Genomic DNA, 20,104 nt, shown 5'->3' on the forward strand with positions numbered 1-20,104 from the left:
CTCAGCTTTTACACATTGAAACACGAATAGCAGAACACACGAGCAACATATGCTCAAAACCAAACACTCCAAGAGGATGCGTGGATAATGCTACAGTTGCTGTAATGGCAGCTGGTTTGGTGTCCTGGTGTTAATGTGAAGCCCGCAGCAGAGCTGTAAACTGCTACTGGATACAGACCTGCGCTGCACATTGGAAGAGAGGAAAGAAAAGTCAGCGCAGGAGGACACGTCTGTCACAGAAACTGTAGCCCCACAGCAAAATTATCATGGCAATACAGCCAGTGGCTTCACGTTTTTGGTGGTCTCTTTTCCTGTCCAGGTAGAGAATAACTTTTGGAAAACAAGTCCTGACAGCAAAGGAGAAACTGCTTCAGTTTTATTTCTTTATCTATAAAAATAGCCAAACTTTAAAAACCCAAGGAGACTACACCAGCACCTGGATAAGTGCATTGGTCTACATTCTGGGCAGAAAAATGGATTCAGCAGGGTCACTTCTTCAAAGAGTTCTTTTAATTCATTCCATATGGTTGCTATGGATCTTTAGAACTACCTCTGATGGACTTGGGCATTTTATTTCTATCCATGTCTCCACAGAGGAATCTCACCATTTCTTCCACCTACCTAGTTCTGAGCTCTTCCCCTTCAGGGAATTCCTGTGTCAGGACCGGTCAGCTGTCCCACACTGCTAGCATGGGGCTACCAGTCTCCGTTTCCGGATGCATTCCCAGATCCATTTGGGAGACACACGCTTAGCATCAGGATTCTCATCGATGTCCCCTATAACATGTGTCGCTGAGGCTGTGTCAAACTCTGGCACAAGGTCCCCATCGTATGCTATGAAGTAGCGCCGGATTCTGTCAAAGTCCTTCACAGAGGGTGACAGATAAAGCTTCACGCCAGTGAATATGTCCAGCAGTGTCTGCATGTTGTGAAAGAGGATGAGAAGCACAGGTTGGCAAAACATTAGATTGGTCTGGAAATGACACTAATTTCTTTGCAGGCATAAATGACTCCGTTCACAGTTCCTGAGGTTATCATTTAATCCGTGCCCACTCTTTGGGCCACCACTAAAGCATACACAAGAGCAAGACCCATACAGTTCCTCTGGAAGCCCGATGTTCCAGCTGAACAGTGCTTCCCTAGCGAAGGGGAATTATTACCCCATTATTCACCTTCGCGATGATGCTGATGTGGTCCAGTAAACATGAACGTAATGTCTTTGTCTTTAACTAAGAAGCATCAGCTTTTAAAGTAGGAGAACGTAACCGCCCTGGGAGGGGACTTGCGGTTTACATCAAAATAGCTACTCCAGGCTCATCAGGAAACTATAGCTCAGTGATTTTTAATCCATTCCTACAACCTGTTGCACAGTGGGCTCAAAAGGACGGTTCTCTTCCTTTACAGCTCCCAACTTTTCATATGCAGCTGTCAGGAAAAGATGCTGCTCAGCAAGCACAGCACTTTGTGGAGCAGGACATTGCTGGTGGGTGAACACAGGACTGGGCTTTAGCACGACAAACCTGTTATGTCAGCTCTGCAGACCGAGCAGCTGCAGCCACCTGCTTCCCTTACAAGGGGACCTGTTGCTGCCATTTCTGCCATTATATTTCATTTCAATTGAGGGTGCTGCTCTAGGAAGCTTTCAAAGACTTTCCAGATGGAAGACAAAAGTGAACAGACAAACCAAACTGCCTCAGCTTCCTCCCACCCCAAAGTGGCTGCTGTCCCGCTGACCGTACCTTGTTTCCATTGTCATCCATCTCAGATGCTTTTCTCTTCTCCCCTCGTTTCTCCTCCGATTTTTGAGGGGATTCAATGACTGCTTTGCTCTCTAAAAAACAAAAACTTGTCTCATTTGTGCTCTCTTTCCACATACTGGTCATGTATTAGAAGGAGAAGATGAAGAGAGTAAAAGGGAAGTTCTCCCCCCCCGGCTTTCTGGAAAACCCATGAATTAGAATGTAACTAGCAAGACATATTTTTCCTCCTGCAAATGGTGTAGGGCACCTTCCTGCCCTCATTTCCAGGATGCTGCTGTTCAACTTCCCTCCTTGCTGTCACCACACTGTCTTTTTGAAACTGCACAGAAATCTGCTTCAAGTTGTTCCCAGTAACAAAGCGCTGGTGAAACAAAACTCATTTCACAGCTTTGCAGTTTACTACCTGGAAATCCCCTTCATCCAGGTGCCCTATTATATGCACGAATTTCATACAAATTAAATTAAATGCTGATTCATGGCCAAAGACATCTAACCGAAGGGCACGTGATCTGCAGGAACGTGACCAGCAGGTTTGCTGTTCAGATCAGTCTTCCACAGTCTGCTAAGGACCTTGATCTTGTCAGGTTAAAAGTGACTGCAGTGCCAGGGAAATCACTCCAAAGTAGTTTTGGTACAAGCTGTGACAGATCCTGCTAGGTGCAAGATACCCATTCTAACCAGCATATAATCCCGGAGAGCTTTATTGTCTAAATGAGTTGCCTAAGCACCAACCTAAACAGCGTCACCAGTGCCATTTCCATCTTTTCTTAATCCCAACACACATCAGAGCTGTGGCTATTCAATCCACGCCGTGAGAAACACAGGCCAAACCAAGAGTCTAAAACAGCTTTGCCTGTTAACCCTGACGTGCACATGAAAGCTGCCACAGGATCGTCAAGCATCTGACAGAAGACAGGGATCCAAAGCCAACCTGCCCCAAAGGCAGAGAACACACCCTGAGGCTCCTCTCCTTGGAAAACACCGTCTTACCTTCTGGCTTCTGGGCTTTTGCAGGTGACTTGCTTGGGGGAGTTTTAATAGTGCTGTGTGGTGTGGAAGACCTGGAATTTCCCTCATTCTCTCCACTGCTGCCAGCCATGGACTCATCCTCCTCCGCAGCAGCCACGCTGAAATCAGCCTTCTCTTTGGAGAGTTGGTACAGCTCCTGTCCCACCAGAAACAAAGCACTGCCTTTAACCACAGTGAAACCTCTGACACGAGGCACGAGCTGTTAGGCACTGTCTCCTCTGGTTTGTTTCCCCCCCGCCCTGAAGTCTTTGCTCAAATGCTTTTTCTTCCTGCACCTCTTTGTAGCCACTTTCTGTCAACTTTTGTTCAAGCTTTGTGTTCCACCCAGCTGCTCGACACAAAGGGAAGCCACACAGGGAGGCACCAAAAGGCGCATTCACATCATCCACTACAGAGTGAGACAGACTAACTCCTCAGAGCCTGAAGATGAGCGATACCCATTGCTCACTCAGGGAACAGTCTGAAGAGGGTATTTTACCTTTCTGTGCCCTACCAGCACAGGGAGCTAGAAAGACTGCTGGACAGCAGGTGGGCTGAATCACTCCTTGCTTCGATGGCAGAACAAGCACTTCCACCTGCTGCCAGTATCCCCATAGGCAGTGCAAAGACAGCCCAAACAACAATATCCAGACTGAGAACAGAGCTCATCAGCAGCTGACACTGCTGGGGATGGCAGCAAGCCAAGCAGTCTCTATCAGTAAAGGAGGTGCAGAAGCTGAGTGGGGTGGGTGCAGCCCCAGGGATCCTGGCTGACTGCCATGTGGTGTGTGTCCCCCCGCCCTGTGCCTGGGAACCAGGCCAGGCTACCCTTAGTCACTTCCCAGATGCCTCCCCCAATCTCAGCAATTAATGGGAGACTGAATGACCATAAGCACTTAAGAGAATAAAGGTCACCTCTTTCAGGAAGGAAATTGCTCACCATGAAGGCTGTTACAAGGGCTGATACAACTAGCTGCCAGCACAGACTTTCCTGAAAGTGTACAACACAACAGCTCAAGAGACTTGGGAGGCCCCATGAAAGAATAAGATTCACATCAAAATAATCCAGCAAGCAGCCTGAGCCTAGAAAAATGGAAAATGTAACATGCCATCATAGGTACCAGTCAACAGACATCTTTGCTACATACCCTGCCATCTGAATTTGTCTTTTCAAATCTAGATTGCTGGCAGAACCCATTCTCGAATGTGCTGCAGACACAGCACGTTAACTCACCTTGAGCTGCTGGAGGTTGGTGGCTGTCTTCCAGTCTTTGTCATCTCGAATGCGGGTGCAGCGAGGGAAGCGAATGGAGATCCCATCTGCAGTGTGGGCTTCGGCTTTAGAGAATTCAGCCCCTGTGATCTCCCACACTGGGGCTTTCTAAACACAGCATTGGGGAAGGCACATCACATTCCTGTGTTCTCTCATCAACTAACTCCAATGTGTCTGTGTCCCTCTACCTCTACAACAACCCCCAGCACACAGTTCCATAGACACAAACTAACCTCTTCAGTCACCTTAATTAAAAAAGCTTCTATTTTTTTCAGCAAGTCAGAGATCGTCAGCTAACGTATACTGCCAATTTCTCATTAACATCTTTTCTATTTCTATCAGACACGCATGGTGCAAAGCACACTGATAAACTTCATAAACCAATGCAACTTTTGGGTTACAGTTGTGCTTCAACCATTTTAAGTCAAATTTTTCATGCCTCAAATTTAAAGGAAGTTCACTTCTGGAAGGGATTGAATACACAAGAATATTTCCCAGAAGTGCTGCAGGTATGATTTCTTCTTAAGCTTCAAATGAACCTGCAAGATTCAGAGATAAAAACTCGCACTTAATTTCCTGTTCCAGGTATGAAGAATGAGAAGTATGTCTCTTGTAACGGACAATCTGTACATTTAAATCAAGTACAGTAGATTGCCATATCAAGGCTGGAAAACATAGTTAAACGACTATAACAGCACTTACCTTTGGATCAGGGACAATGAAGTCTGGGTAGTAGATTTTGTTGATCTTTAGCCATCTTGGAATTTTACTAGGATCCTATTAATGAAAAGCACAAACCCAAAATGATAGCACTTATGATCATATACAAACCTATTTTGACAGAAGACATTACTGAAAGATAACCCAGAAGTAGATTAGCTTATAGGGATTACATGGCCTTTGTATGGATGAAACTTGCTATAGCCTGCAGTGTAAGGTGCACTGGTCTGCAACCGGTTCTACAGAATCACAAAGATGATCTGTAACACAGCTCTCAATCACCATCATTCTATAGGTAAAGCAATCGCATCGTCGCTCCAATTGCGATTCATATAAAACTACCCATTTTTTTAAGATTCTATAACCTTGATGCAAATGGCCTTCAGGATGTTAGGTAAATACTAAAATTCAGCTCTCTGTTTGTCAAGTCTTGAGAAGTAAGGTTCCTCACCTAAGTAAGCCACTCACAAGAAGTCTGAACTGCAAGTCAGGTTACGGAGCCAGGAGACAACAGAGGCCGAGCACTCCTCACCCGTAGCCCCATCTAGTGACCTCCCTCGCCAATCACAATATGCCAAAAACCCGGTACTTGCTCTGCCCTACCCAAACCAACTTGGTCTCGGCAGGAACCAGATGGTGCCTGGCGTCCCACCTGAGTACAGCTCTCAGGCAGTGCCCCACCTGGAGCTGGCTGCACACGTTTGTGCCAGCGGTTTATCTGCTCTAACTCTAATTGAGCCTCTCTTCATTCCCAGCAGAGCACTTCAAATCTGCATTTAGCCAGCACCTCAACAGCAAGGTGGCTTTCACCAAGGCCTTTGCTGAGCATTCCTTTGATTGCCTCCAGGCCAGAGCCCCTCTCACCTTGCTGATCTTCACCATATCCAGCTCTGTTTGCAGACGGGCCAAGGTGGCATCATCGTGGCCACCAGAACACTTGGTCACAGTGCACCACTTCTCGCTCTTAGGATCGTAGCAGCCCATGAGGAAGATGGACATCATTCCCCCTGCAGGAGGGGAGAGCAGGGTGGTTCGCATCTTCTACAGGACAAGCCATAGCTTTTCAAAAAGCAAAGTAATGAACCAAAACCTCCTTTCCATCTTAGGGAGTCAAGGGGCCTTGGGCTTGTGATGGCTTCACAGCATCAGCTCCCATACATGCAGCTGAACAGAGCCTCTACGCTGTGTAAAAGCCCAGCCCAGCACCTAAGGCTTTGCTGTGCCAACTAACCTGCAGTAAACTCACAGCCTGGCACATGATGGGCTGCAGCAGACTGTCACCGCTACAGCCAGTCTCATTCTGATAGGAGACCAAATGCTACAGTGGGCCTGGAATGGGAAAAGCTGAGTTTTCTGAACTGAGAGACATCTGACTTAAGCCAACTCCAGAGACCGACCTTTACTGCCTTGTCCATAGAAAGCTCCCAGCACCACCAGGTCTGCTGTGTCAGCCATTGCACCCTCGTTCAGGTAGTCCTTCTTCACTTTCAGCCAGTGTCGTTTTCCCGGTTCATAATTACCCTGTGCAAAGCAAGGCCAGAACCCCCAGTCAGACAGATCACCTGGTGGACAGCAATCGCCTCAAACAGCCCTTGCTTTTATCCAGCTTAGCAGTACAAGAGCACCGCAGTGCTCAGATATATAAAGAGCAACTTGGATATCAGCATCGACAAGAACCCAGAGATGTTTCAAGAACGCTCAGCCTTGTGTCCTTCATCCTCACATCTCTCTCTGTTGTTATTCCCCAATTCCCAGCATACACCAGTGAAAAGTAAATGTGAACCTGCCTTCATATCTTTCAACACCAGTCCTTCCAGTCCCTCACGGATGACTCGGGTGATCATATCTGCCAGATCTGAAGCTTTCTGAAAAGGAAATGAATCGTGGTTAGTTCAAGACTGTCAAAGGACTGTGGTCTTCAGGCGTTCTATTTGGAGCAGTGGTGCACTAAAACCAACGCAGGAGCAGAGAGATGAACAGGTGATTTCATAAAGCATTTTTCCAAGGAGACTCCTGTACATGTTCTCTTTGCTGCACATCCAGTGGCTAAGCCGGGAATATGTCCCAAGAAAAAAAGTGTGGGTTAGTTAAAAAACACTCCTCAAAGATGAGGTAGCCACACTGATAATGTCCCAAGTATGTCCCTTACGTGCAAGATGAGATTTTTTCAGCCAGCAGCGTCTGCTTGCTTCTCTACCCAACTGCCTTGGGACCCATGCTATTTTTTCTTCCCAAAAAGCTTTCTCTGCTCCAAATGTCCAACCATTCTCTGCCAAAACCCAAGGTACCAGAGAAATCAGTAGCACTGGGGAAAAATAATGAGACACGGGGCTTGTGCATAGCAATCAAAGGAGAAACTCAGCATGCTGCTGTCTAAATGCAGTTTTTAGCACTGAGGATGTATCAAGGCTGTGTGGCACCTGAAGCTGCCCGTTTGGAAACTGGAAGCTGCCTAGCTCCTTTCAATCACACCTCAGTCTTCTCTACACAGCTCAGCATCACACAGTACAGACTAAGTTGCAACAGGCTTTAGCTCCTCCTAGCAATGTTAAAATTACAATGGCTACAAAACCATTAAGACACTCCTCCCCCTCCCCCACAAAAAAAAAAAAAGAAAAAAAGATATATGTGGACATGCAAGACTATACTGAAGTGGTTGTAGCTGAGACAAGATGGGAGCACAGGCATGGCCTCCTTGAATAACATTAGCTACAGAAGTCTTGCACCCAGACCAGAAGTACAACCGTTATGACAGACAGGGAATTGCTGGATTTGCAGCCTTAATCATAAAAAAAGCCACGTGGTTGAAGGAGCAACGAATTGTCCAGAGTACAATCTATGAGATCACCATCCACGCCATTTGAACATCGAACTCACTGTGACATGCTTCATCTCTGAGAAGAGGATCCGGTTGGGGATTTCAACCATGTTGTCGTGGAGAAACTTACGACGTTCACACAGAGGCCTAAACCAGGTAGAGGTAATTAAGGACAAGCAGCAATTTTAACACAAAGTACCAGTCATGTGAACATTGAGAAAGGCTATTTAGGTAATTAAATGATTTAACCTACAGGGTTCCAGAAAGGACAATCAATTCTTACTTTCCTCCAGGAAGCAAGTTATAAAACAGAAATTCTGTTAAGAGTCCATTTAGATTCAGAGGATATAAGATGAGCTGGGTACTGAATCACAGGCAGTTCGGTTCAAATGCAGTTAACCCTGGTATTTTGGAACTGCAGAGCAAGATGGAGCTCCATAGTAAAACTCCTTAGCACAGCAAGGATTCTCCCATGCTGCCTGGATTTTACCGGGGTAAATGGCCAGTCCTAACAGCCAGTGTGCACTGCTCCTGCTGCAGCGGCCAGCGTAGTCCAGCCAGCTCATGCTGGGAAACCGGTCAGGCTACTCTCACACTATGCCAGGTGCTAGACACATACCTGTCCATCAGGCTGATGTCATTGAAATAGATGCAGTCAAACACAAACAAGCAAACGTTGGCATCTTGGAAAGCAGCTTTCTGAAAGACAAGTCCGATCAATTAGAAGAAATCTGCAGTCATAGCAAGCAGCAATATGGAGTTTTAGAAAAACAACAGAAGCAAAAGGATGGATATTTTTATCTCCCTAACCTTTTAGTTTTAAGAAGCTTAGGCCTCTTCTCAAAGACAGAAGTATTCTGAGAATTAGGATTTAAACTGAATGCGTCAAAACTAAGAATATAAAACATGCTAATTTCCCAGTGATGGGGAAATAATGCTACAAATATTAATGACTTCGGGCAATGTAACACCTGTCACTATTGCTGCAACAAAAACCCAACATGTGTTCCAGAGACTTCAGATTAATGATTACATTAAAGCACTTGCAGTTGAATTTTCATTTTATTGTCCTCTTTCTCACGACCATTTGTCTAGATGTAAGCACTACATAATATTCATACAGGCTAAATACTCTCTGCATCATTGTGGTCTTCTAGCTTACTATCCTGCTAGTGATCAGGTTAGTATCAAATCTATTGTATCAGAACAGTACATTTTCATGAATATCAGCCTTCTCGGGGGTCTTATTTTTTTCCCCAGATGCTCTAGCAAACACCAGATCTCTTAAACGATCCTGTGATAACAGATTGCATGCTAGTGCATTTAAGTCTGCAGAATAAGAGGCTCCAATCACCACAAAGGATTTTTTTACCTTGTGCACACCAAGAGTCCCAAAAGGAAGTGGTTTGCCAGTTTTGTTGTCAATCAAAAGAACTTCTGAATCCAGGATCATACTTTGCCCACCAGGGAAAGCCTGGGGGATGAAGTCCTTAAAATGGGCTACCTTGGGATAAAACAGAGAAGAAAAATGTCTACTGGTTGAAAAGAGGGACTTGCTCCAATGCAGATGTTTTCTCCAGAAACATGTCTGAGATGTGTAGGCATATCTGCACTAGCTTTACTTTCTACTGTAGTACAGACAGGACAGTCTACAAATAGAAAAATGAGCCTTGAACAAATATAACCAAGCCACCCAACTGGCAACAAGCCTCTGAAAATGCAGTGCATAAAGAGGACTCTACAGCAGACAGTTTAATTTTAGTTTCAAGCTCTTAATGTCCACCAAAATGAATTGATTACAATTCTATTAAGTGCTGCTTTTCCAGATTCCAAGTATCTACATAAATCAGGGAAGTCTACAACAGAAGGTATCCTCCTTGCCTATAGAAACTGTTGTGAAATTCAGTCGCGTTGTAGAGGAGCTGGCACACAGAACAGACTGTTTATCAGTGCTTACTTTATGTGGGAGGACAGGTTTGAGGCTTCTGCTGAAGTAGCTGAAATGATCTCCATTTTTATGGACCTGCACCCTCTCGCCATCATACTTTATCTCTGCATACATGCCATTTGGGCACTTCTTCATGGCATACTCAATTGACTTGCAGGCTTCAGCCTTAAAAAGGTGGAGAGAAATTCCAAACAAACTCAGATGGTACATTTAAAAATAAAGCTACTCACCTAAGTTCATGACTGAACTACCAATTCCTCTGCTGATCTTTTTGTCCAGGGTCTCTGATATCCAGTTCCAGGTTTTCTTTTCTTACTCATTTACTTAGAATTATCTGCATATGCCCAGATAGTTACAGCTTTTCAGTGCTAATCACCTCCAAATACTTAAAGGTGTAAATATCTTTATCTGTGTCTTTTGTAGGAGTGCGCTTAGACCAGAAGTAAATATTTAACTCTGATTTGTTCAAACAAACCCCCAAACTTATTCAAATCTCTAATCCAATGGAAAGCTTAAGTTGTTTCCAGAAAAAAGGATCCACTTCTGGAAGGACAGCAAACAAACAAAAAAGTCACTCCTGGACTGAAAGCAAGTCAAGATTCTGCAGTGGCACTGAAGGTGCAAGTACTGAGTACATTGAATACTGGCCTCTTGGTAGAAAACTTTATAAAATGGCATTAAACATAAAAATCAGCGCTGCACACTCTACTCGCTCACACTACACACACTTATCCATCTACTGATTCTTAAAGGTGAGGGTCTGACAGTACATGTGAGAATGCATCTCTCGCTTGGCTGAAGGACACCGCTGCAGGGGAGCCAACATTACCAGCATGGGCTGAACAGGGGTCATCAGAGAGGCCTGCACACTGAGGGTTCGCTTCACACCTGGCATCTTCTCAGCCTCCTGCTGGTTCTTCAGGACTCGCTCTACCACATCCTGGAGGTTGCGTGATGCTTTGAACGCCTCATAAGCGTTGGGATCCAAAGCATCTAGCCTTTAACAAATGGAGGAGAGGAGGGAAACACAGATCAACCTCAGGTCTGCCGCTCCTGGCTTGTGGGGCTAACACCCACTTCTGGTTTTATCTCACAAGAAAAGACTTACACATGCTTTGCTCCAGCATTCATTTTCAAGTCATGCTTAATTAGCCTGATGATGCATTTCAGGTCGTTGCCCGTGCACCTGAAGTGCAAGAGAAGATTCAGAAATGGTAGACATTTAACTGAACTACTTTCCAGCTGAAAAAATGAAACAGATCCAGGCTTCTGTAAATAAAAAAGGTCTTCCCCTTCTGGAGGGTTTAAACTCAAATAAGAATACGTTAGAAGTGACATCTCAGAAGCACAAGAGAATACCCAAAAGGCTTTTTAGCGCCTTTATGTCTGAATGCCAATATTCTTCTGCCTCGGTGTTGACATACTATCCAAATTTCACTTAACTAATGCATCAAGAGTAACTGATAGTAACACTTGCAGCCTCAGATCAACACAAACTGAGCCAGACCAAGAATCCTCAACAGTCTAAATGGCTTGAAGGCTTTTCCCAACACACCTAAGAACAGTAACTTATAATTAACAGCTAAGTACCACTAAGGTAGTTCTGCAAGCCACTTGTTTAGTATACATTGAGCAGCATCTTGACAGGCAAGGATGAAATTCTCTGGCACAAGCAGGAGCCATACACGTTCTCCCTTGCTGGTCAGCAGTCAAGGTGTCTTAATCAAACCACCAACAGATGTTAAGTTCTGTCTCTGTGGCTTATGATTAATTTTTCACTGTTCCAGCTTGCAGTATGTAGATAACTACTCCTAGTTTTAGGATAAATTTCCAGAGGCCGATTACTTTCCTTACCTGCGCGCGATACGCTGCAGCACACTTTGCTGGTCATCTTCCTTAGTAAGCTTTGACAGCTGGATTAGGAATTCGTCCACCTCTTGGATGGTCAGGAGACTTTTGGCTGCTGGAGGACAAGACTTGCTCTGTTCAAAGAAGAGGCGGATGGTCTCGGAAACATCTCCCTGTCTCCAAAAACAAAGCAAGGGTGTGGATCAGAGCTATGGGTAGAGAATGGGGACGCCACTGGGGTTTCAACACAGTTCCGGTAAGTAGGATAAAGCACAGCAACCACGCTGGGATCGCACGAAGGAATTGGAATCAAAATTAGAAAAAAGCTGTCACAACACAGAATAAAGCTTCCTGGGTGTTTCATTTGCAAACAAAAGGTAATACCACCAGTATCATCTCATTGCTCTATTTTTCACTGCTGTATCACCACAGACCATTTATTTCTTCAGGATGAATCCACTTGTAAATCCAAGGATCTGAAACACTCTAGTGATGTCACTAGAAGGCAGTATACACCAAGGCAATAAACAGGTGAAAGAACTAACTTCATTACCCAATTCACCTATTTTCTCCATCAGGCAATGAATTAGAAGTGCACAGTCAATTATCAACTCCTATGCACAAGAATTAAATGCACACGTGTGTACTTGCAATTATGTAAGTGTAGCTTAATTGTATGAAGCAACTTAAGCTCACAGTAACAGACCTATTAATTGAATCACAATTTTTGATATGTGACATTACGAAAAAAGTAATACAAATCAGTTACATAGGAATATACTAGACAAAGCAGTTTTGACAAAGCAGATGCAGCCCAACTTGCCTAGAGATTTTAGTCTTGCTTTCTGAAGTTTTGCAGGTGAATTCCTATCTTGCTTTCTGTTTAAACATTATTTTCTAAAGGTTCCAGATGGCAGGAAGCACTACGAAAACTGAAGTGAAAAAAAATAACCAACCAACAAATAATAACCAACTGCCATTCTAACAGTCAAGCCAACAATCTTTCAAACATGAGTAAAAAAACCCCCAACATTATAAAATTCCCATATCAAGGGACTGAACAGCAGAAATGAAGACAACTGCTGTCCGCACTCACCTGTTCCAGGTCCCGGATCATTTCTTCTTGGCTGCAGTTAAAAATCCTACTAAACAGCTTTACAATCTGCTTATCGTTCAAGTTGTAAACAATTTTAATGACTCCTGGTAACAGCAGCTTAATGGTCAAGTATACATCACCATGAAAACCATCTGAAAAAAACCAAACAACACCCCACAAACCATTACAGACTGTCCGTTTATTTTCACGTACAGGGCTGGTTGTGCCCATTAGCATGACCCCTGGGAAAAAACACCCAGCTGGGGCTTCTTTCCACCATGTTGTTCTGCTTCACGTGAAAGATTTCTTAGGGGAAACACCCACAAATGTCCTCCAAATCAGATCTCAGCACTAAGTTTGGTGGCACCTACAAAGATTTCCCACAATCCTAGACAGACATTCTTATCTGAATTTGTTATTTAGATAAACAGTTCCCTTTGCAAACATTACCTCCATAGTTTAGAAATCATCATAGCACACAGCTTGGACTACACAGCAATCAGATTTTATTTCACCATTCCTTTTGAAATAACACTTTGAGGTTGCTTTTGAGAGGACTTTCATACACCGAGAATGCCAAGCAGGAATCGTACCTCCTCCAGATCCCTTCTTCAGAAAATCCTGGATGATCTGCGTCTTCACATTATAGCTAGGCTTTTCAGCAACCAGGGCACAGAGCTTTCTGAACTCTCGGAGCAAGCAGTCTTTGTGCTTTGGATCACATTTTTTTGCAGATAGGCTAGACTTGTGGGAAGGGTCTGCAGAGACATCTTCTGAATTCTTTGGCTTGGCTGCATCAAAGACATAAGAAGCTGCTTTTTTAACAAATATAATTTGGTGCAGATTTTGAAGTTGAAGCTACCTCTGCTTGGCAAGCTGAAAAGAACAATCCCCATGCGCTGGCAAAGCTTCAGAACTGAATAACGATGAGTGCTATGCCAAAATTTGCAACTTTAAAAATGTAATTACTATTAAAAAAACCACAAAACCATTTTTTCCATTAGTTTTGCTCTTCACAGTACCCCAGAATTTTCTGGACCTTAATTCTACCAGGCAAATATGATTTCTCAAAGGTTTAAAGGAATTCCTGCTGGCAGATGCTCCTGTGTTACTGGGGAAAAAAAAGTCCCCAGCCCCTTTTCTCTCATAAGACTAACAGCCCTACACACGCTCATCTCTGGCTGTGTATGTGGCAACACGTGCTCTGGGTGCTTCAGAGCTACACGCCTGTGTCAGGTCAGTTAGTGCTCACACACCGACTGTCCTGCTGGCAGCTGTTTCTCAGGACAAGCTGCTGAGAAGTAAGTTTTCCCTTCCATGAACACTGTAACTGGGAATCCCTCACAACCAATTTTTTACAGATTTCGAGCTCCACAGGGGATATACTTAATCTATTACCTTCACATTTGATTGAAATTGGCCAATGGACTAAGGCAGTAGCCAAGTCAGCCTGACAATGTGGGTTACTGCATAACTTTGTTTCCTTGGGAATATTAGGAAATAAAACATCAGTTCTTTCAAGACTGACAGCGTAAGAAAGCACTAACAATTTCTGCCAAAACAGATTTAGTTTTTTAAAAACTAAACCATCTTCTACAGATAAAAACCTACTGATCTGCACCAAGTTATAAAACCTCTAATGCCAATATTAGAAGAGAAGGATTTCTCAGAATCAGTTTCTTAAGTCCTACCTGTGAAGCCAGAGAACTTCTTTGGTGATGGAGTGATGAGAGCTAATGGATCTTTTGTAGTTATTTGTCCTGTGGCAGTGATTTTAGCTTGGACTATCACTTTTTTCTTCGGTGTACTTGCAGCCTTGGAATTAGCTTCTGTAAAACAAGGTTCAAACCGGCAGTCAAAAATAAACTCACACCTCAACATATTATGTAAGATAGACTGCAACGAACAAGTCTTAAATGAACTGGGGATGGAGGAGAAAAAAGTGAAGGATCATTTTTCAGATATCAAAAATTAAAAGACTACATAATTTACTAAAGATCATGGAAAAAAGCTGAAAATGGAAAATAACTGATACTTCGTCCTGGGATTTAACTGCCCGTGTCTGCATGTGAATTAAATCACCTAGACCTTCTTCATAATCAGTCATGACAAATGAATTAAGAAGTGCTGTTGGAGAAGTGACAACTTCTTCCCTTTCCTACAGGTCTGAAACACAGATCTGAGCAGCATTACGTCTTCTGTCACTAGGTCATACTAATATATCTGTGAGGATTTTGTAGTAAAGGCACGACTGTGTGGCAATCAGGACATACCTTGAAAGAGTAAATAAGAAAAGTGACACAGGTGTTGCCTCGTGTCTCACCTGAGATGTGCTTGTTGATTAATTCTTTCTCCTCATCTTGTAGCTCTTCCCATCCTTCCAAGTCTGTGATGTCTTCGATTTTCTTGGTGGTGGCCCGGGCCTTCTCCAGCTTCTCAAAAATGCACTTCACATGGTACCACTCCTTCATGTCCCCACCAGACTCCGTAAAGGGATTGGGCACAATCTTTCCGATGCGCACCATTCCCTTCACGATCTTCTCCTTGCATTTCTTGCAGCCTGCCGTGCCACGCTTGGCATAGTCTACGCAGTACCTCTGCTCTGCCATGTCCTCTGCAGCCGTGCAGGCTTGGCGAAGGCAAGTGTTCAAAAGCAGATGGAAAGGCAAAGCCCCAGCACCACCCCCCTGTTTTCTGCCTGGCGACTGGAGAGATACACGCTGTAACAGCGGCTGGTACCAGTAACCGGGGCTGGCCTCGGGGAGCCCAACGCAGCACAGGTAGGGTCTTGGCAAGGTGACCTGTGTTTGGGGGGAGAAAAGTCCTGTGGCCCTGCCGAGTGCGCGGGCTGCTTGTGTTAGTGTCCTGCTGCCTGCGGGCATCCAGCCTGCTCCGTGTGTGCTGCAAGCAAGAGAGTACACTGAGCACCCCCGGCCGCCCTGAGCCCTGCGCCTTGTGCCCGGTGCGGTACGCGCGGCCTCTCGGAGGCCTCACCCCCGGCCTGCCCCACCCGGGACCCGCTCCCGCACCCCCGCCACGGCCTCCGTCACCCCCTAAGTCCGCCCCACAGGGCCCGACCCTCCTCACACGCCTGCCCCACAGCCCCCTCCTCGCCCCCAGCCCCTTCTCCCCTCACACCCGAGCGCCGGCCCACCAGCCCGCCTCAAGGCCTCCTTCCCGCCACAGCCCAACCACTGCTTCCCGCCGCCACGGGCCCCCCCGTCCTGCCCCGCGCCGAGGGGAACGACTTACCGAGATCCTCACGGCGCCGCCATTCTACCCTCAGGGCCCAGCCGGTGGCCGCGACACCCTCCAGCCCCCGCTTTAGGCCGGAGCTGCCGCCACCGCCGCACCTTTGAACGCGCCCCGCGGGCTTCCGTAGGGCAGCGCGCGTGCGCCCCGCCTCTTCCGCCCGAAAGTGGCGCCCAGGCCGTGCGCGTGCGTGGAGCGCCTGTGCTCGCCGGCCCCGCCTCCCGCGCTGTTCCCGCCTTGGGCGCCGCGAGCGCGTTCCCGCCTTGGGCGCCGCTGAGGCGATGCCGCTCTCCCGGCTGCCAGACTCGGCTTTTCCAGGGCGCCGCGTCGAGTTGGGTGCCGTCTGAGGGGAGGCCCCACCACATCGGCCCGGCAAGAGTGCTGGGCCGTGTTGGTCCGGGTTTGAGGTCCTGTTGTGTCACCTGGCCTTCAAAATTGGCTCTTCGAGAGTGCTGTGCCGTGTTCGTGCAGGTCTGAGCTACTGCCCTATCCCCAGCCTCCAGAAATGGGCCCTTCAAGAGTGCTGTGCTGTAGAGGAATTATAGAAGACTATATGAAAAGTTTATTTATAAAAAGGTTGTGATGATTGTTAAAGACATAAAGTATGAAATTTTAATAAGGAAAAGGAAAAAAAAGGGAGGTATTGTAGAGGAATTATAGAGGACTATGAAAAGTTTATTTGTAAAAAGGTTGTGATAATTGTTAAAAACATAAGGCATGAAATGTTAAAAAAAAAAGGGAGGAATTGTAGAGGAATGAAGCTGGGTTAATTAATGTCGGTAATACACAGTTGTGGGCTGGCTTCAGGGGAGGTGGGTTGGCTGATGTGAATGAGGTGCAGCTGCGGCTGGTTCCTGCGAAGGAGTTAAATAGCTGTAAGGGGCAGAGAAGAGGAGCAGCTAATGAAGAGAGACTTTGAAGAAGCAGAGGGAGGAGAGAGAGTGACCTGGATGTAGGTGAGACAAGGACGAAGCAGAGGGAGTGAAGAGTATGAAGAAACAGCATGGACAGTAGATGAACCTTAGAAACCCTGTGGGGGATTGGTGGCTGTGGTGAGGCAAGGCGTGACAACTACTTATTGAAGTTAATCTGGTGTGGGATGGCAAAAGCCTTGTTGCAGCCTACTAGTTTTGATAGTGCTGTGACACTGTGCTGTGTTTGTGCAGGTTTGAGGTGCTGCCCTGTCACCTGGCTTTCAAAGCGGCTCCTCCAGGAGTGCTCTACTGTACCTGCACAGGCCTAAAACGCTGCTCTATCACCTGAAATTGTCCTTCCAGGAACCCTACACTGTGTGCGGGCTTGAGGAGCTGCCCTATGCTGGGCCTCCAAACGTAGGCTATCCAAGAGTGCTCCTGTGTTTGTGTGGGCACTGAGGTGCTACATGTTGCACCAGCCCCCTGGAAACAGCCATCCTTCATCCCAGTACTGATGGGCATGTGCCTGCAGTTCAGCTGTTGTTGTTCTCTGGTGGTGGCACCCATTCCTGTTCACTGATTAAAGCACTGTTGTGCTGTATGTGGAGGGTGATGAGGAAGATGGCGTGGATGCCTACACACCACTGACAGGATTCCTGCCTTCATCTAGGTAAAGGATGCTGTGTAGGTTGTCATGGCCAAGCTGTCCCTGAGCTGTTCTGCTATGCCTCAGAGGGAGAGTATGAGGCATAAGGGACAGAATTTGCTTCACCAGATGTGTATCTGTCTTTTTGCTGGCCTCCAGCTACTTGCAAAGTAAACTACAGGCAGTCTTCCTCTAACTACGTCTGGTCACAAAACTGGGATGAAGTCTGTGAGATAAGCAGTTCTCATCAATAGGATCTAGCTATAAAGCAGTCGGTCTGTGTTACTTTGCAATACTTTACATTGCAATGCTTGGCTCTTGGACAATGTGTTTAATGGAAATGGAGTTTCCATTTAGTGTAATGGAAATGGAAACATACTTTCTGTCCTTCATGGTGCAGAAGTAGTGGAAACCCCCAAACAAAATAATAAAAAAAAGAAACTAGCGGTCCCAACCAAATCCAGCTGGGGCTTTGAGTCACACGCCAGGAACTGCAGAAGGATTAAGGGAGCTCGCAAAGGACTTCTTGACTGCTATTAACTTTCCATGGAAGGCATCCAGACCAGCACTATGTTCCAGTTTTAAAACGCTAAACCAAAATCACTATGTATTCAGCTCCAGGACCATGCATTTGATAGACTTGGATTAAAGGTATGTGTATTTTTAAATTTTTAATAGTTCAAATTGCTTTGAAAAAGATGTAACATTGAGAAATTATTTACGGAACCAGCAGTGACTTGTGCAACAGGTTGTGTTGATACTGACAGCTTACAGGGGAAGAAAACGATAAAACCCAGGAAAAGATGTTGTGGGTATATTTCAGAGAGAGCGTGCTGGGGGCACAATGCAGCGTTCACTGTATCCTCTTTGGTGAGATCTCTCATTCAGTGTTTGTTCAAGCCTGGTAAAAGAGATGGAAAGATAGACTCGGAGGCTGACAGTGCAGTGTGTCATTATCAGATTTAAATAAGGCAGCTGAGCAACCTCTCAGTGGTTGGATTTGCTTCCCTAACTTTTACTGTCTAAAAGTCAGCAAAATGATCTAAACTAGGTGGTGTCTATCAGCAGTAGAGGAACCTGCAGAGGGCATTTCAGAGGCTTCAGTTAGGGTGAGATGAATTGCCTTCTGGCTTTTTTCAGTCTGGAGGGTGTTTAGATGGCAAGCATGGACAGGTAAGTGAAGCAGGAGCGCTCCCCTCTGGAGAGTCACGCTGCGACTGGAGCTTGATGACCTGACCCGTGATGAAATGCAGTTTGCACAGGCAGGTGGCAGAACGCTGCAGGGAGAAAGTGTGAGTTTCAGATTAATTTCTGCAGTGAGAAACAGCCACAACTGATGTTTGCTTGCTTTTGAAAGGCCTGGGAATAACAGCAGCAAAGCTGTGGACTCTTAATTCCAGTTTTCTTTCTCTTGAGCAATGGAGCTGAAAGACTGTTCAACCTGGAGCATTAATTTTGTTATTCTTCCACTGTGGCCCCAAGGGAATGGGTGGAAAGCTGAAACTATGCATCTGCTTTTTTTGTGGCTAACCGGTCTGAGGTGATGTTAGAAAGCGATGGGAAAGTTTCAACTGGCATGGGACTGAAGGGCCGTGATTTTGGTCACTGCTCTTAAGCTTTCCATGGAAGCACTTTCTTCCGCTGAAGTCGCAATGCGCATCTACAGTTCTTATTCTGAGTGGGAAGGTATGTTTGCAAGGGAGGGAATTAAGATTACTTTGGTCTTATTTGAATAAACTCCTCTAACTCCCACTTTGGCCAAGATGTACCTCTAAACAGCTGTGAATAGAGCAATATATCCAGTGAGCATCTTTCCACAAAACTACAGGACACGGAGTTCACAGAAAGCTGAGAGAAAACTAGGAGACAAATCACTGCTGATTCTCAAAGGATCAGTGAGGAATCGCTGCTGGTGTCTCTCATGGTAGCTAATACCAGAATTGCTGAGATGAGCCTCTTAACATAATGCTCTCTCTGTGTAAAAGTCATCAATGACAGACTAGCAGAGAGGTCCCTAGGAAAGTAGAGCTCTGTTTTAAGTAGTTTATTCCACTAATACGGGAAAGATAATGCCCCAAAAGTCAGATTTAAAGGTCTTAAGTCTGTCCTTGCTTAAGCAAAGTGGCCATCAGGAGTTCTGTCAGAAGTTATAATATACATGACAGAGAACTAATGGTCTCAGGTTTTGTTTGTGGGTTTTTTTTCTCAGTGTTAAGTGAAAACAAATATTTAATCTTAAACTACTGTTGAAAGTAGTTCATAAAAAAAGGTTCATCATCTGGGGATACCTTAAATTGATGGGGTTTTGAACTGAAATGAAAGTTTCAGTGCAAGACTTCATTCAGAGTTACATTCTAATGAATCCCATCTTCTTGGTATTGAGAAAATGTCCAGAATCTCACTAAAATCAAATAAAGGGAGGGAGATATTTAGAATTTTAATAACTGCAATGAACAAATATCTCCCTCCTTGGCTGCTAAAGAAGATACTGAATCTGGACATGCGGTTTATTAAAATATAAGAGATAAAGAGAAATGGAGAAGTTTATAGAAAGCAGACGTATACATGAAATACATTTGAAAAAAAGGGAAGTGATGTCAGTTAACTAACAGATCAAGAAGCCATGTAAGGGAGTTATCAGGCTCAATATTACTTATTTGCATATATATTTGTTGGTAAGACTTTGTTAGGGATTTGAAAGGAAAAGCTACTACTGGCTTAATGGTGAAGTAAAACATAGTCATAGATGGCAGTTCAGTCTGAAAGGATTTGCAGTGGTTTTGGTTTGAGAAGTGGCTTACAAGGCTTTCTGGCTTCTAAG

The 20,104-nt window shown here is 45.2% G+C and overlaps 1 protein-coding gene across 2 annotated transcripts; it reads right to left on the bottom strand.

Annotated features, from left to right (window-relative positions):
• Window positions 1-353: 353 nt before the first annotated feature.
• Window positions 354-15,861, bottom strand: LIG3 (DNA ligase 3). Of its 2 annotated transcripts, XM_040614689.1 has the most exons (20): window positions 15,724-15,860; window positions 14,795-15,372; window positions 14,163-14,300; window positions 13,065-13,262; window positions 12,472-12,623; window positions 11,382-11,548; window positions 10,636-10,713; window positions 10,357-10,525; window positions 9,537-9,692; window positions 8,952-9,083; window positions 8,199-8,278; window positions 7,639-7,726; window positions 6,549-6,626; window positions 6,159-6,282; window positions 5,626-5,768; window positions 4,744-4,818; window positions 4,003-4,149; window positions 2,751-2,925; window positions 1,740-1,831; window positions 354-919 (listed from the first exon to the last, which is right to left on the bottom strand). In XM_040614689.1, exons 2-20 carry the CDS (start codon window positions 15,351-15,353, stop codon window positions 686-688), a joined length of 2,985 nt encoding a protein of 994 aa, XP_040470623.1. In that variant the 5' UTR covers window positions 15,354-15,372; window positions 15,724-15,860; the 3' UTR covers window positions 354-685. The 2 variants fall into 2 exon arrangements, 1 of the variants encoding a protein (XP_040470623.1); XR_005831008.1 differs by lacking the exons at window positions 354-919; window positions 1,740-1,831 and adding an exon at window positions 3,709-3,851 and having other exon boundaries at window positions 2,835-2,925; window positions 15,724-15,861.
• Between the last annotated feature and the right edge of the window lie 4,243 nt (window positions 15,862-20,104).

This window comes from Falco naumanni, chromosome 1 (genome assembly GCF_017639655.2).
Source record: "Falco naumanni isolate bFalNau1 chromosome 1, bFalNau1.pat, whole genome shotgun sequence".
NCBI classification, from domain to species: domain Eukaryota; kingdom Metazoa; phylum Chordata; class Aves; order Falconiformes; family Falconidae; genus Falco; species Falco naumanni.